Below are 16,742 nucleotides of genomic sequence, written 5' to 3' on the forward strand. Positions count from 1 at the left end.
ATGAGACTAAATGACAAAACTACCCTTGATCTCCGACCAAATTTAAGGACAAATTTTTCATGGGTCGGGGGACGCATTTCTACAATGGAGTCTCCGATGTATCCAGCATTGGATGTAAATGGACGGTCCATCTATAAATAGTTGAAACTAAGGATCCAAATGTTTTCTTATTAAACTATCATTTTAATTTTAAATAATTATTTATTTTTTCATATTTATGATCTCCATGTTAGAGATTATATATTCTTAAAAATTGGGTCCAAAAATCCATCTCAAAAATAAATTATTAAGAGAAGGCTCATTTCTACACCGATTCATAGAAACCGTGTTCTTTACATGAGGGTGGGGAATGCATCCACCTTTTCAAAATCTCTCTTTTCATAGGAAAAATTGTAAACCTTACTGGGAATGTATCCACCTTTTCAAAATCTCTCTGTCCATAGGAAAAATTGTAAATAAGGTTGTTGCCTTGCTTACAGAAATAAAGTTGTAGTGATCGATATTGTCTATTTTATGTGAACCGTGTAGATTTGATACTATCTCAAAATACATATTGTTTTTTATGTTTTTAAAAAACATGTCAAATCTACTATATTCAATTAAAATAGACAATGTATAACAATGTAACCTTACTTCTATAAGAAAGGTTGCAACCTTATATAAACAACATAATTTCCAAATCATACCATGGAATAGGTTTTTGATCAATATTTCACATGGAGATGATCTCAACTACCGTGGTCATGAATTTAAAGAAAAACAAATTATCAATTTAAATAGTGTACTTTGTGTTTTTTTTTAATTGTTCATCTGATTTTTTTTTGCATACCATCAAATCTACGTTGTTTTTGGAGTTGAACATATATCTAAGGTAAAATGCATTTGTAGTGATTTAAGATATGTTTCATGTCCTGGCCCTAAAAATTTGAGGTGCACTCATGCATCAAATGGCACGCAATCAAGTGTAACGACTATTACCATGTTTCAAAACCTGGACCTATGGGGCAAATAGTTCACCTATATATCCATGTCAAAACCTTGGATTGGATATGGATAAGTCCAAATAAGGGATCCATAAAATTATTTTAAAAAAATCAAATTTAAAATAAGGTTTTATAGGGTGGGATATTAAACAGACTTAAAAAAATGTTAAATAAAATTTAAAATAATATATAAAGGGATTTTGAGGAGGAACCAGGCTAGGACCTATACCATCTCATAACTAATTTGGTCCTACTGGTTCTCATCCATATCGATGATCTAAACCAAAACTCGTCAGGTTTTAAAACACTGACTATCATGAGTCCACCTTAGTTTTCCATGAATTTAGTGCATAAACACATTTTTAAAATAGCATGGTTGGAAATGTGCTATTTGATCAGATTTGAGGTTCAAAAGAAAAGTGCACATCTTTGCAACAATATGATTTGATAATATGAGTTGATATCTGAAGGTTTAAATGATTGCGACCTCTTATTACCAAAGGAAAATAGTGTCTTAGGATCTAATCCCTATTAATTAATTTATATATTTTGTTAACTTAGTGAATGAGTTATCGAGTCTTTTAACCCAAAAAGCGAAGGAATAGTTTAGTTACTTTTAGCTGCTCCCAAAAAACAGTTTAATCTTTTTTTTTCAAATAATGAGTAGTTGAGTCTTCTTTCAAAAGATATGTAGGCACCCCATTTGAACTAATTAAATTCCAAGATTTCCAAAACTCAAAGCATAGGCTATATATCTTACGTTGAAATGAAAATAGCCTTGAAACAATACCAATGATGAAGTTATAGAACTTTGACTATAGGGGACTGATTTAGAGCCTTGCTTTGGACTGATTTCTATAACTTCATCATTTCATGATGGAAGAATGCCAAATTCGATATCAAATTGAAGAGGACTTAAGCACATAAAAATTCACCTGACTCAGACCTTTTATTGATAAGTTACGGCAACACAGTCGAGACAGCACTTCAAACTACCATTTTTTAGTAATAGTAACACAGTATGCGTCCCGCCGGCACACCATGACTCATAACATACTATAGTAGTGGATGTCACAGTCTTTATGTATTGCTAGATATCAAATCTAGCACCCTCACATCCTAGTCACCACGTTGTGGTTTTCATTATCGTGACACCACCCCACTATCACCTTCAAACAACTAAATATTTGAAAAAATGGGTAGGGACATGTCTTCCCCCACTGAATTGCCAAAAAATATATATATATACATTTAGACCTTTTTGGGAAATCCCCTTTTCCTGTCACACCGTTAAACTCCTCACAAGTGCAATACTAGCTAGCATGCTAGCCTGGGGCAATAGTATTCACTACCATAAGTTCGAAAGTGGAACCTCTCTTAATCAGATAACCTCCAAAGTTCAAATTCGGCCTCACGAACAAAAGAGAAATAAGACAAAAAAAAATGTTAACGAGTTTTGACTATATCATTCCAATTGCTCATGACAGCCAATTTTCAAATAGAAAAAAATTATATAAGGTATAATCCTTATATTATAGAAGTTAAGTGTAACTTAAAAACCCATTAAAAAGGTTGTTCTGACACGGGAAAACTTTCAAAATGATTATCATCGATCTCAAGATATATGGATATGAGAAAAAATGTGTTGTCTTATAAAATAGTGCATTACGTAACACACTATCTGGATCGTCCACTTTCAATATTTTTTAATGTTTATAGATCTATTTGATCCGCTCCATTTTCTCATGTTTAAAATCACAACTTAAACCATTGTGCAAGTTTTTTACATTATAATTGTTATTTTTTGACAAAACAACTTTTAGCTTAGATCAACAAAACTCTAGTTCAACCAAGCTAAGGTTTGGTGATATTTGAAGAGAGAACAACATATGACATGTGTACACAAATGTGGTTATGATACGGGAGAGACTTATACAACTGTGGTTCTGATACGGGTGAGGCCTTGAAGCCTCGAGCCAATTAGCCTATCTAGGTATTTTGCTCATCATCTTATTTCGTCTTATTTTTCATTTATTTTATTAGATTTGTGATTTTTTTTTTATTTCAATATTTCGTGCTTTTTGGATTGATGCTGGATTTGCCACTGATATGAGCGTGAATCCATTCGTTTTTTAATAGATATAGCCTCAGATCAGAATTCGATTTTTCTCACTCTCTATCACTTTTAAAATCAGTTTGTGATACAATATAAGGGATCTTCCTCCAAAGATCTCTTTGATTTGCACTATAAACAACTCTCCATAACTCAGTTGCATGTTGAGCCTTCCATTCGCACTGACAACTTAAAAAACCACAAACCATTTAAAAAACAGGTAAGGGCTTCCATTCCCCACTGAATTACCCCAAAAAAATAACACATGAATAGCCAAAGGAATAGGGGAAGAATCTTACTACTGTATGCTCAATGTGTAAAATTAAAGGCTGAAACACTTAAACACTTGGGAATAGGGTTGAGGTCGTGGTGGTAGCACTACTTGAACTTCAGCTATCGATCTTGGTTTTCATTCCGATTGACACATTTGAAAACCGGTTTCCATTCCCAGTGACACATTTGAAAGTCGTTAATTATTTCTAAAACGGGTAGGGGCATGTATTCCCCACTGATCTACCTAAAAAAGAAAAACACTGAACACATATTTCTTCATTGTCTGACTGTAGCTAGTTTTTGGATGTGGCTATTGCAAATGTCTAGCTTGAAATTGAGCCTCAGCTACCGATCTAGGTTTCCATTCCCATTGACACATTTGAAAACTGCTAATTAGTTCTAAAAACAGGTAGGGGCATGTATTCCCCACCGATCTACCTAAAAAAGAAAAAACACTGAACACCTATTTCTTCATTGTCTGACTGTAGCTAGTTTTTGGATGTGGCTATTGCAAATGTCTAGCTTGAAATTGACCTTGCCTCCTACCTTCATCTAGTTCTTTGAACAATGGATAAGCCCCACCATTCTAAACCTGGAGTAGTGGTATAGAGAACTATGGTCACTGTGATACGGTGGAAAGAACTAAATAACACAACTTATGAATATGATTTTTTTTTTTTTCTGGATAATTAAGCGAGGATGATGAGCCCCTACCTATTTTTTTGAAATCTTTAGTGGTTTTTGAATGCATTAGACGAGAATAAAAGCCTAGATCTCATCGAAAGTGCGGTGCTATCACCACAACCCCAACCCCATTCTTGAACTTATTCAGGTATTGTATCCAAAAGAGAGTATATAAAATATCTCGTATTAGCCACACCAGCTAAATGGACTTCAATGACTAAGCATTGCCTTGGCACAGCTAGGCAAGACACAAGGAAGAGGTGAGAACACAGTTGCTGGAATTCGGTGAGTGAATTATTGGTAGAGGGGGATTCTCATGTAGTTCAATGGGCCAAAGAAAAATGATAGATCATATGGCGGTTGATTCCCATATTTGATAACATTAATGCTTTTTTGGTTAGGCATCATCATCCTTGCAAAGCAGGGCACTACCCACTAGACTCTTATAATCAATAAATTATACTTTTGTGCAGCCGGTACTACATCATAATTTTTTTTGTGCAATAAATGAAATGAAATATTAACCAAAAAAAATAATTTTTAAAAAAAAAAAAAAGCGATAGGCCCATATGATTCTAGACCTAAGGGTGGCAAAAGATCAGGACTCGACAAGTAGACCTTATCCTGATCTAGGTATAGGTTTAAAATTAGACCCGACGGGTCGAGTTTGGATCCAAATCTTGAACCCGAACATTGTTTGAGTCTGAGTCTGGAGATTTCAAATCCGATCGACTATAGGTTTGTGTCTAGGTCCCATAATATATTTTTTGGGTCCGCGTCCGGGAAACCAACCGGACCCGACTTGACCCATTTCCACGCCAATATAGGCATTTGAGCGCCTATTCATAGCCAAGTTCTCACGTTCATTTCACAACGGATATTGTGAGAAGGAAGCATGGGCAACATCGTCCATAAGCTTATTCCTGCTCTCTATATAAGGCGACCTGAATTTGACCATGCGGTTCGTTTGTTCATCAAGAGCTAGGGTTTCGAAGCTCAGAACTTTGATATCGGGGTCCAGAGAGCCAATTCTTTGATACAAGTCTAGGGTTTTGAAGCTCCGAGAATCGAACATCGATTCAGCTTACTCATTCATCAAATTCTAGGGGTTTTGAGGATCTGAGAATTTATACCCGAGTTCGGAGATTTATTTGTTCCTAGTTTTGAAGCTCTGCGTTTTCGTCAATGGGGAAGAGGAAGGAGCGGCGTATTGCCGCCTTAGCGGCCGGTCGTAGGGTAAAGCTTGACCTTTTTGCGGAACCCTCTGGTATTCCTCGCTCTCTCTTTCTAAGACGTCCTCTCTCTTATATCTTTATCTAGTGCTTTCCCCCATATTAAGCCTCTAATATACTGTTTCCAACTCTCTCTCTCTCTAGTGATGGACCTGATTTCACAAATGTATTATTGAACTATTATTGATTTACTTATTCATGCGATTTTCTGCCTCAATACACGGTTCTGATTCAAGTTGTTGTGTTTAATTGGTTACTTCATGAGGGTTTTCTCTCCATAGGCACTGTGCAGTTTTGAGATTGTTTAACCCAGAAAAGATATTATCTTTATGTGCAAAATTCTCTGCAAAATGTGGTCCGTATTCGAGAAAGTGTTATGGATTTGCTATTCCCGCCCTCATTTTTCTTTCCCGCTCTTCCAGATATTTTTTTGTATACGTACAAATTTCTCTCCTCAGGGTCATTAACCATATCCTTAGGATTATCATCATCAAATATATCTCTGTAGACATGAATCATGATAGCAATGGAGGTTTATGTTATTGAATCTTACTTGATTTATTGATTTGTGCAAGTGTTCTTTATTTCGATGTAAAAATCTAGATTTTGGAAAAGTTACCCAATCAGGAAAATCAAAAGTTTTAGTTTGAAAACTATTCTCATGATTGGGGTTTCAATTTTTCTATACCTGTGAATTATTGATTTCGCCAAGTCACTGGAAGCATTTCTGTACTAAAGTTTGGGTATAATGATAGACAAACTTTAATAATTCAAAGAAGATGCTGCTAAATATCGTTTGCATCCGTCACTGGAAGCATTTCTGAACTAAAGTGTGGATATAATGATAGACAAATTTTAATAATTAAAAAAAGATGCTGCCAAATATCTTTTGCATCTGCACGAGGCCCCCTGTCTTCTGGATTATGTATTCCTGAAATATGTTTTCTAAATTGGTTCATGTGCTAAATATAGGAAGATTACTTTTATTGCTAGGTTGCCCATAAATTAGGTTTCAAATTATTGTATATCCTTGAACTATTTAGAAGGGGTAAACCACTGGTAGTTTTTCCTAGCTCTTTTACAATGTTGGCTAAACTTATACACTCCATCAATGATTCTGCTTAAATTTATTTTTCAGTGTAAAACCCCTTTCTTATATACTGATATACTTCTGAGCCCTGTTTTCTTGTCTGGTTTGGTATGAAAAATTCAAGAAAATGAAAAAGATGTAGTACATGACCAGGTTTTTCGCCTGACTTAATTTGTCGGCCATAAATTTTGGTTTTTTATCGTTTCTTTTTTTTCTTGAAAATAATAAATAAGGAAACATGAGAGTGGAAACAAAACGGATAACAAAAGTTCACTTTGATTTCCTCTGTCTTAAAAATATTATGATTATTATTGTTGTTGCTTGTGCTGCTGCTGCTGTTGTTATTGTTAATAGTATTGCAATGTTATGGTTGTTATTTTTTCCTAACACTTAAAAATAAAATAGTTGGTCTTTTTCCTTGCTCCTTGTAGACTTGCTTTTTGCCCTTTTTGATTTACTATGCTGTATACCATTGGTGTAAGTGAGAGAAGCATTATGCCCAGTAAAACCATTTTTATCTTATAATAATAAGGTTTTTGTGGTAGGGGAAGATGGGGGTTGAGAACATACTTACATTTTACAAAAAATTGTATCCTTAATCATGGCTCGTTCACTCTAGGTTTTGCAACTTCTTTTTTCTTCTTGAAGTGATTTTGGGACAAATGTATTCATAAGTTGGCCAAGGCGTCAATCATTGACAGAGAATGAGGAACTTCTACTTTACTAAGTCCTGGAATAATCTCAACAAAAAGAAAAGGACCCGTTTTCTATGCGGCTAAGCCCGCATATGTAGAAATGTGGGCCTATTAATAAATCTATTTTTGAGATGGATTTTTGGACTTAATTTTTAAGGACATGTAATCTCTAACATGGAGATCATGGATATGAAAAAAGAGTAAATTTTAAAAACTAGAAATAATAATTCTAGTAAGAAGACATTTGGACCATTAGTTTTCATTGTTTTTAGATGGAACACCTACTTGCATCCATTTTTAAGATGTATGCTTTACACTTTTTGGAAGCATATGTAGTCATGCGGTCCAGCCCGCATGAAACAATTTTCCAAAAGAAAAATCTGGATATGCTTGGGACGTATATTGGATTTCTGTATGTGTTTTGATGATTATTGATTTTGTTCTACAGGAGAGATGGTAGGATCCTCTTTAAATGATGAAGCTGGAGTTGTTCATGAACAATCTCATCTTGCTGGGGACCCTAATTCACCATCTTCTTCAGGTGGGTTCCTTCAATATGTTTTCAAGGGACTACTATATAGAGACGATATGCTTACAAGCATTACGATGGTGGAATTTTGGAAATATTATGCAAGAAATTATGTTGTTTCCTCGAGAACATGGTTTTGAATTGTAGGGGTTGGCTGAGATGTTGGCAACATTCAATTGTCAGATCACATTGGGTTGCCACCATGTATTTTGAGTGACTCTCGATGATTTTCTGACAGCACCTATGCATAGTCGGAGGTTTCAGCAGGAAGTTGTTGCCTTCTCGGTTCGTATATTCTAGCTTTGTTTGGTTTATATATCCTAACGTTTTGTATATTTGTGCCAGGTTTGGTGTGATCGAAATAGATGGGGTTGACCCATCTATAATGTGGGGCATGTGCATTTATTCAATGTTGAGACTCTTGTGATTGAATTACAAATAATAATTGGTTTCACTGATTCTATAATGTGTGGTTGCTTTTAATTCCAACTTACCAGTTGATTGTTGTGCTTGCAGGTCATCGCCTGGAAAACCCTTTGTTGTTGCTTGGGCAATACAGTGATGAGGACGTGGATGAGAAAGAAAGTGAGAAAACTACAGAGGCAAATAAGGATATTGGGGAATCTGGGAAAGATGAGGTAGGTGATGCAGTTAATATTGATGTCTTAGTTGTTTGATAGTAGAGAGAGAGTATTGTTTTTGTTGTTTTGTTTTGGATCTCTGTTTTTTCTTTTTCGTAATTGCATACACGTTTATTTTTACTTCTATGTGGATTTATGCCTTCGTATCAGGTTAAGATTGGGGTGTTGGATTATTCTGATGATGTAGCTGGTCTTTATGTTTTTTGCTTGTTTAAATAATAAAACGATTGATGGGCAGAGAATGTGCTCTCTCTCTCTCTCTCATGTCGTTTATCCCTATCTTTTGGCACATGCATATGTATCAAACCTGTATTTGCATTATCTTAAATTGCTCCTGCATATGAATGGTGATTTATCTGTTATGCCCACCATTGTTGGTGTATGGGGAATAACATATTACTTTAAATGACCTGGTGATGTTGCTACTTGCTACTACATGAGTATTTCTTGACGAGGCAGAGATGATGTATTCCTTCCATCCTGTTATGTATACTCATAAATTCTTCTGCATGTGTGCATCTATTCATGCATTGGCCTTTGTGGGGGAGGGTGTTGTATTGACCAGGGAATGTAGTTTGTATCATCATCTGGATGCTTGATGATGTAGATTGACATTGTTCCTCTCTCTCTTTCTCACTATATATCTATCTACTATCTACTTATCTCATGCACACATGCATATTTCCATTCTATGGAACTGTTTGCATTGATTTGCACTATTGGTTTTTCTTCTCTGCAAATTCTGGTATGCGTCCAGCCCATGTTCTTATGGAGCGTGGTTGTGTTTCAGGTTGTGGAAAACCTTGCTGATGAAAAAGATGGTGATCTGGACCCTCAACGTGGGGAAAATGGTGTTGTTCTTGATGATGACAAAGATAACATAAACGCGGCATCAGATGCACTTATTGATCGCTATAATTCAGACGAGAATGATGTATCTGAAAGTGGAAAGATTGACACGTTTGAACGTTCTTCTGGAACTGTTGCACAATCTATCGCTTTTATTGACTCTGGGGCTTCTGGGGCACACAATTTGGAGGAAACTGAATGGAGAAGTGTGTTGGATGACGAGAGCGGTCGGTATTATTACTGGAATGTGAATACTGGGGAAACTGCATGGGAGCTACCTGACTTTCTAGTTCAGAGAAATGATTTGAATGTTTCAACTTTCAGCGATAATATAGGAACAGCTTCTGTGAATTCAAACCAGGAACATAGTGTAGAACCAGGAATTAATGTTACTGAGCATCTTGGGCCTGTTGCAAAACTGCAGACCAATGGGGTAAACATTGAAGATGGGTCACATAATAAGGAAATGGTTGGCAATGAGGTTCATAAACTTGAAGGAAAAGAACATGAGTCTCTGCAAGTTCCTGCCCAGGATGCAGTGGTCATGAAACATTCTTCAGTGAATGAAATGGTTGGCTTGCAACCAAAAAGTGAAGGGAATTCTGAGTTTAAGGAACCTCTAGATGGAGTGGGACGGGTCCATATGGGAATCAACTATGAAACCAAGGATGAACATGAGACTTCCACTGAAGACAATGAATTAAGCATCATTGATCCTGCTGAGCTTGTCAGATTTTGTGAGAAATTGTTACAAAGATTGAAGGCTTTGGATGGGTACCTTGTCTATACACTCACTATACCATTTAGGCTTGTGTATATTGTCAGTTAGTTTAGCATGGTTTTCTTTTAACTACTTAAATTATCATTCATTTATCTTTCGCTATTTAGCCTCTTGCAAATTATCTGTTTCAGGTGTGACAGTGATCATCAAGGACCGAGCAGACGATTGAAACATGTTTTAGAAGTCAAGTTGAGGCTTTCTGATTGCATGGCACTTGCACCTTGTGGATTGACTCTATTGCCATTTTGGTTGCACACTGAAACACAGCTTCAGCAAATCGAAGCTCAATTATCTGAAGATGAAGCATCCTTTTCCAAAGCAGAATGCCCAACCTTGCAAATCTCAGCTAATGAACATGATGATGTCTCACTGCAGAAACAAGAAGTAGAAACTGAAACCGATGGGAGACGCAATGGGACACTCGTTAACACAGTTGACAAATCTTCTCCTCCTTCTGATGCAACTGAAGATTCAGTTCACTTAGAAACACTCCACTATTCTCCTCATCATAATGATGCCTTTGAATCAAAAGATAATCTACCTTCTGGGTCCATTTCTGGATTGGCTTATGAAAGTGGATTGGAGGGAAATTTGGGTATTCTGAATGTAAAGACTACTGAGAGTACCATTGTCTCCTCTTCTCTTCCTTTAATTGAGAAAGGTGGTTTAGAAGAGGTACCTGAGTCTCTGGTTCCAAGGACCGAGGCTAATGTTGGAAGAATCATGACACTGGAGGTGGGTTCTGTGGAAGACGTAGATATGGATGTAGACATGGAGGTTGATGATGGAATCACTACTAATCCTCTAACTGTTGAAAGCGAATCTTTAAAAGAATATTGTGCCTCATCTATGGATCCTGATCACCCAAGCTCCCCGGCATTGGAACCTTCAAATTTTACATACTCTGCGCCTCTTCCTACAGATGAGGAATGGATTCCTCCACCTCCTCCAGATAATGAACTCATTCCTCCTCCACCACCTGATGAGCCAGCTCCACCTTTACCCACATCACCAGCTCATGAAACTGTGGCTCCTTCTCCTCCTTACCCAGTACAATATACATCATACACCGCGCCAACCTTTGAATACTACCCAGCAATCACTGAAACTGCTACTGCTAACTATTATGTTCATCCTGATTCAAGTCAGATTCTTGAAGCCCAAGTACCTTATTATGAATCAGTAGCTAATGCCTATCCAGCTCCCGCTTTAGTATTAAGTAACCCAGTGGAACCTGTTTCTTATTATGGGATTGCAAATGGAATAGTTCAGACTGCACCTATAATTAGCAGCTTCGAGACTTCTGCTTACTATAGTGAACCGAGTCAACTTAGTCAAGTTGGTTATGTTGAGAATTCATGTGCTACTAGTGTTATCCCAGAAGTTGCATCTAGTTCCTCGGTGAACTCAGATGTTGCTGGACATTCTAGCGGTGAAAGGGAGACAAAGTCAGTAAAAGTTGCATCCAGTTTGGAATCCATTCAAGCTACAGTTGCCATTTCACCTAGCGATACGACTGTGGTCGCATCTGCTGCTGTTGCTAAAAATCCTTCTAAAGGTTTGTTTTTATGACACGTCTCTCTCTGAAGTGTATTTCTTTCCTAAATGTAGTATTTGTGTTGGTCTGTTGGTAGCTTGCATTTCGGGCTCCTGCTTCGCTAATCTCAAGTACATGGTTTTTGCAGAGAAAGTGTATTAATTGGGCACAGTATGAAAACTATACTTTATTAATATGAAAACATATTGTATTGGGGTCGACAGTCTAGAGAAACGATGGACAGAGATGAGAGAGTGGAACCCATCAAAATAGTACTCGACTCTATTGTGGGCTCCCACACTCTCCCTCCACCATCGATTTCACTGGAGGTGATGACCGTAATGGACTATGGTCTTCCATTGTCCTTTGGATTATAGTGTACTACTATTTTTAAATTCTTGGGCCTATTAAATTGCTTTGTAAATTTTTATTTGCCGTGTGACGGTGTGTGTGACGGTCTGAGTGATCTGCATCTTCTCTTTTACTTATTGGAAATTGTTTTCTGTGCAGTTGTTCGCGGTAAAAAGCGAACTATTGCTGTTGCACCAACTCTGAGAGCGAACAAGAAGGTCTCTACATTAGTGGATAAGGTGCATAAAATGCCTCTCGACTTCCAAATTACGTGCGTCCGGGGAAAAATGCGATATTTGTTGCTTACTCTTTGGGCAATTAGATATGGTGTAAGCCTTGTTATATTTCTTATTTTGTTGTTTGACATCAGTGGAAGGCCGCTAAGGAGGAGTTGCAAGAAGAAGGTGAGGAAGATGAACTTGAAAATGCTTATGAACTTTTCGAAAAGAAGCGTCAGAAGGAGATAGAGGTATATACCCAATACGGTCATGGATCAAATACGATGATTTATGATGCCTTGCTTGACTTTTGACATTGATCAATGGTCTTCTTTTGTTCAGAAATGGCGTATGAAACAAATTGCTAGTGGAGAAGCTAAGGATAATGCTAATTTTCAGCCTCTGGGTGGTGATTGGTACGACTTCTTTCTACTTAGTTATTTTTAATGGCTTGGTTTATGTATTTAGTCACAGACATTTAAAGGGTTTGTTGAGTTTCAAATTTGTTGGTCTTGGTTTTGTTATAGGAGAGCGAGGGTTAAACGTAAGAGAATGGCTGCAGCAAGTGATGCAGGTCAAACACAGGCCATGGAACCTGAGGCCACATTGACAGAGAAGCAGCTGCAGCCTGATTTGGAGGAGCTTACGAAAAGCCTCCCTTCTGATTGGCAAGTAAGTCTGTGTTTCTCTATTTTTTGCCACTTGTTTTGGAAGGAATTTTTTTTCTTCTGTGGTTTCTTTTCTATTCTTTGTATGATAGTTCTTTATCTTCCCTTTTTATGGCCACTGTTGTCTAGTTGTGGTTCTTAAAGTTAAGATGCAAATGCTTTGAAACTAATGGAAAAAATTGCAGAAACTAACCAAATCTTGAGCTATTGATAAAGGTCTCATCATTATAATCATCATCATCATTTTCTAGCCGACTCCAATTAAAAATGAAGTCAGTTATTCTCCAAAAAAGAAAAATATCCCATTAAAAATCAATTACGATGAACATCGAAAGTAATAACATCATGTGACCTTTATCAACAGGGAGTGTTATAGTGTCCGTATGATGTGGATGCTTGAAGGATGCATAAGCACCTGTCAATGGTTCAAATTGAATGTAGTATCATCCAATGGCCCAAAAAGAATTTTGTAGTATTTTTTTATTTTTATTTGTAAGTGAAATTTACCGTGAATTTGGGGTATAAATATATTTGAATATGGCAAACCCAGTAAAAAATAAAAAAATATTATGAACAAAAAAATTGACCAAAATACCCCTAAAACAATTTAAGAGTATTCTGGTTAACTTCTTTTGTTCAAAAGTTTATTATTATTATTATTATTATTAGGTGCAACATATAAAAATACAATTATACCCTAAATTTTAAATAAATGTCATTTTTAAATAAAAATAGAAAATAAAATACTAAAGCCATTGGATGTGGCCATGTTTAATATGAACCCTTTTGTGGCCTGTGGATGTGGCCTTGTTCAACGTGAACCATTGGAATGGTGCTTGTGGACCCTTCCAGGATCCACATGCTGTGGACGGAGGACTTTTCCTTATCGGTGTAGATGATTGTCAAAGAAACTTGTAAATGAATTAAATTTGCGATTGTCATCGATATTATGTTGATTATTATTTTTTATCTTATTAATTAATAAATGAATTCCAGAGCAAAGAACTTAGTTTTGACTGTGATTCAGTGAGATTTTGAGTTGTGCATCAATTTTTTCCTTTTCAAGCTACTTGATCAATTTTTTTTTTTTTTTTTTTTCAGGCTTATTGGGATGAATCTTCAGGGCAGGTTTACTATTGGAACATGGCCACTTCGGAGACCACTTGGACCAGACCAACATAATCCAAAAGCAGGATCCTTGTTGTTCCTTTTTAACTCCGGGGCATGTACAGAGTAAATGCTGCTCATTTTTGAACTGTACAGGAACAGTGGATTTTCATTTTGAGTTGGAAGAGTGTATCATATTCACATCAACAAGACAGCTGTCTTTTTGTCTTTCTATTTTTGGGCATATTTTACATCTTTCTAAAAGTCATGGATTTTCTTGCTCGGATATCCCTTCATCTCGGCGGTGGCCGATAGGTGAAAAATGGTTTTAGCTGGAGCCCTTGGATTTTTTTGGCATGAAATTTTGTCAGACTGTTTGATAATATTAAAAAATTGATTTTCAGTTCTAGATTGAGCAAGCCATGAATCTCAGCTAATTGAATTTAAAAGGAAAGCAATTTTGTGGTTTTATCATTCTACTTGGTTTTTGTCCTTCTACTCCTTTTAACAGGCTTCTCCACCAGGTAAGAGGATACACCTCTATAGTGGTCTGCCCAAGGATCGAAAAAAATGTTCATGTTTCAATTGTCATTATTATTGTTGAAGTCTTTTTCCAACTAATTGAGGATGTTTTGATAGGACAAACCAAATTTAGAAGGGTCGACCACCCAAAACTTTGGAAATGAAATTGCTATGAATTTGCCCTTGTCTCTCTCACCTAAAATTGGAGTGAAAATTGCCGGGCTATGTGGTACTCAAATATTAGTACCTGTGGGAAATATATTCATTTATTTTTTTAGGAGGTTCGTTAGTTATAGTTTGGAAAATGATCTAATGAATCAGGCTTTCTGACAATGCGGTAACTGTTGGTTTTCATAGCACTACTACTCAAGTTCCATTGTTATGTAACCTCCTCAAAAAAAAAAAAAAAAAAAAAAAAATCTAAAAAATCTCTAATAATAATGATGAGGAGGTTGGGTAGTTCATCGGCAGGAATTGATATTTTTCGGATGCAAGATGCAAATTCTTGGGGGTGTGGTTTTTTTTTTTTTTTTTGCAACAATCTCAATAAGGAAAATTTCATTCCTAAGTCTTAAAAGAATTAAACGTTGCAACAATATCAATAAGGAAAATTTCATAAATAAGTCTTAAAAGAATTAAACGTGTTATGGATGACGAGCGGCCATCCATTTTTGCCATGGTTGGATATAAAAAAAATCGATTTTTTCCTTTGATGTTCCCAGTCTTTAGGAATTCAAAATGAATTTTAGAGTCATTTGGTGATTTTAAGGCTGGAGCAAGGGAGCTATACGCTAAAATTGTAGATGTCCCCCTATTTGGACTTTCCCCCTAGCAAATACCCTCAAGTAAAAATGAGATTATTTTTTTGACAAAAATGCCCTTGTTTTTACGTTTTGGGCCTGTTGCCGAATCGCATGGGCATATTGCTAGACCTCTCTTTGCCAGTGCTAGACTGTTCATTTACATTGCCGGACCACCTTTTTGTGTGCGTTATGGGAAAAGTTAAAGTCATGAGTGTTAAAAGAGAGGCATTTTGGTCATAAAAACTATGACTTTTTTTATTGTGGGTTATTTGCCAGAAAATTTGTTTTGGGGTAAAAATTGTAATAAATAGTTTCTTGAGGGATGTTGTCTAAAAAGTCGAAGATGGGGGTATCTTCAATTTTCCCAAAAACAGAAGAAGTTGAAAGATCAATAAAAAAAGAAGAGGAAAGTTTATATAAGGTTGCAACTTTAAAATGTAGTTTTAAAGATGCACTTCAAAAAATCTATCATAAAAACTACATTTTAAAGATGCACTTCAAAAAATCTATCATAAAAAAATGTTTGGAAGTTGGACTCTAATTGATCATCTCGATTTCGAGATGCATGGATATAAAAAGAAAAAAAGGATTTCAAGTCCATGAAATCGTGTATCTTGCAACACATTCTCTGAATAAATCGATTTCAAGATTTTCATGTGTTTATTGATCTACTTGATTTGAACCATTTTAGAATTTAAAATTTTATAATTAGAGATGAAAAATAGATTCTCAAACCATCTTACTAATTTTTTATATCACAATTACATTTATGATGAAATTTAGAGGTGCGCCTCAATTGGATTGTTTAAGGTTACAACCTTATGCAAACCACATGCATAAAAAAATAAAAATAACAAGTTAAAGGAAAAAGTAACCTTAAAATGTAGAATTACATATGCACCTAAAAAATCTATCGAAAAGGTTGTTTTAATGTTGAAAAACCCTCTAATTAATCATCTTGACATTGAAATGTATGAATATGAAAAAAAAAAGTTTTTGAGTCTCACAAATAGTGCATCTTGCAACACATTAGCTAGACCATCCATTTTCAAGATTTTCATATGTTTGTAGATCTACTTGATTTTAACCATTTTTGGAGTTTAAAATTTTCTAATTAGATATGAAAATAGATTTTAAGATAATCTTAAGAATTTTTTACAACAAAATTACATGTAATGATAAAATTTAGATATGCAGCTTAATTGGATTGTTTAAAGTTGCAACCTTATAGAAACCACACCCCCAAAGGCCTAATTTTGCAAAGAGTAGAGAGCTCCTTTTAGTCTATGGTTATGCTACCAAGGCTATCAATCATGATGGTTCGAGTCATAACTTGATGAGTTGACCCAACTTGGGTCCAGGTTCGAGTCTAGCTTTTGAATCCGGTTGCTTGGATATAGGTCTAGCAATATCAAACAGAAAGTCAAGTTTGGTCTGGTCGGACCCAACATATTTGCTATAAAAAACTTACATTTTATATTATAAACAAAAATGCGAACACACATATTTAAATTATGTCTTGACTTGGACATGTCCCAACCATTGGGTTGTTTCGGGCTCAATTGACCCTGACCTGACCAAGCTGCGTCAGGGTCGGGTGTAGGTTCAACATTTTGTCAGGTTGAATCTCTCCTACCCAAATAGAACGCGCTACATACGATCCACA

General features: G+C 36.0%; 1 protein-coding gene across 2 annotated transcripts; it reads left to right on the forward strand.

Annotated features, from left to right (window-relative positions):
• Nucleotides 1-5,013: 5,013 nt before the first annotated feature.
• Nucleotides 5,014-14,158, forward strand: LOC18447547 (WW domain-containing protein). 2 transcript variants are annotated; one of them, XM_088849161.1, is made up of 10 exons: nucleotides 5,014-5,320; nucleotides 7,519-7,884; nucleotides 8,116-8,237; nucleotides 9,031-9,863; nucleotides 10,002-11,428; nucleotides 11,918-11,997; nucleotides 12,129-12,227; nucleotides 12,319-12,392; nucleotides 12,504-12,648; nucleotides 13,746-14,158. In XM_088849161.1, exons 4-10 carry the CDS (start codon nucleotides 9,556-9,558, stop codon nucleotides 13,824-13,826), a joined length of 2,214 nt encoding a protein of 737 aa, XP_088705287.1. In that variant the 5' UTR covers nucleotides 5,014-5,320; nucleotides 7,519-7,884; nucleotides 8,116-8,237; nucleotides 9,031-9,555; the 3' UTR covers nucleotides 13,827-14,158. The 2 variants fall into 2 exon arrangements, with proteins under 2 accessions (XP_088705287.1, XP_006857706.1); XM_006857644.4 differs by having other exon boundaries at nucleotides 7,519-7,611.
• The last annotated feature ends 2,584 nt before the right edge of the window (nucleotides 14,159-16,742 follow it).

This window comes from Amborella trichopoda, chromosome 10 (genome assembly GCF_054954075.1).
Source record: "Amborella trichopoda isolate Santa Cruz 75 chromosome 10, AtrichopodaSantaCruz75HAP2 v2.0, whole genome shotgun sequence".
Classification (NCBI taxonomy): Eukaryota; Viridiplantae; Streptophyta; class Magnoliopsida; order Amborellales; family Amborellaceae; genus Amborella; species Amborella trichopoda.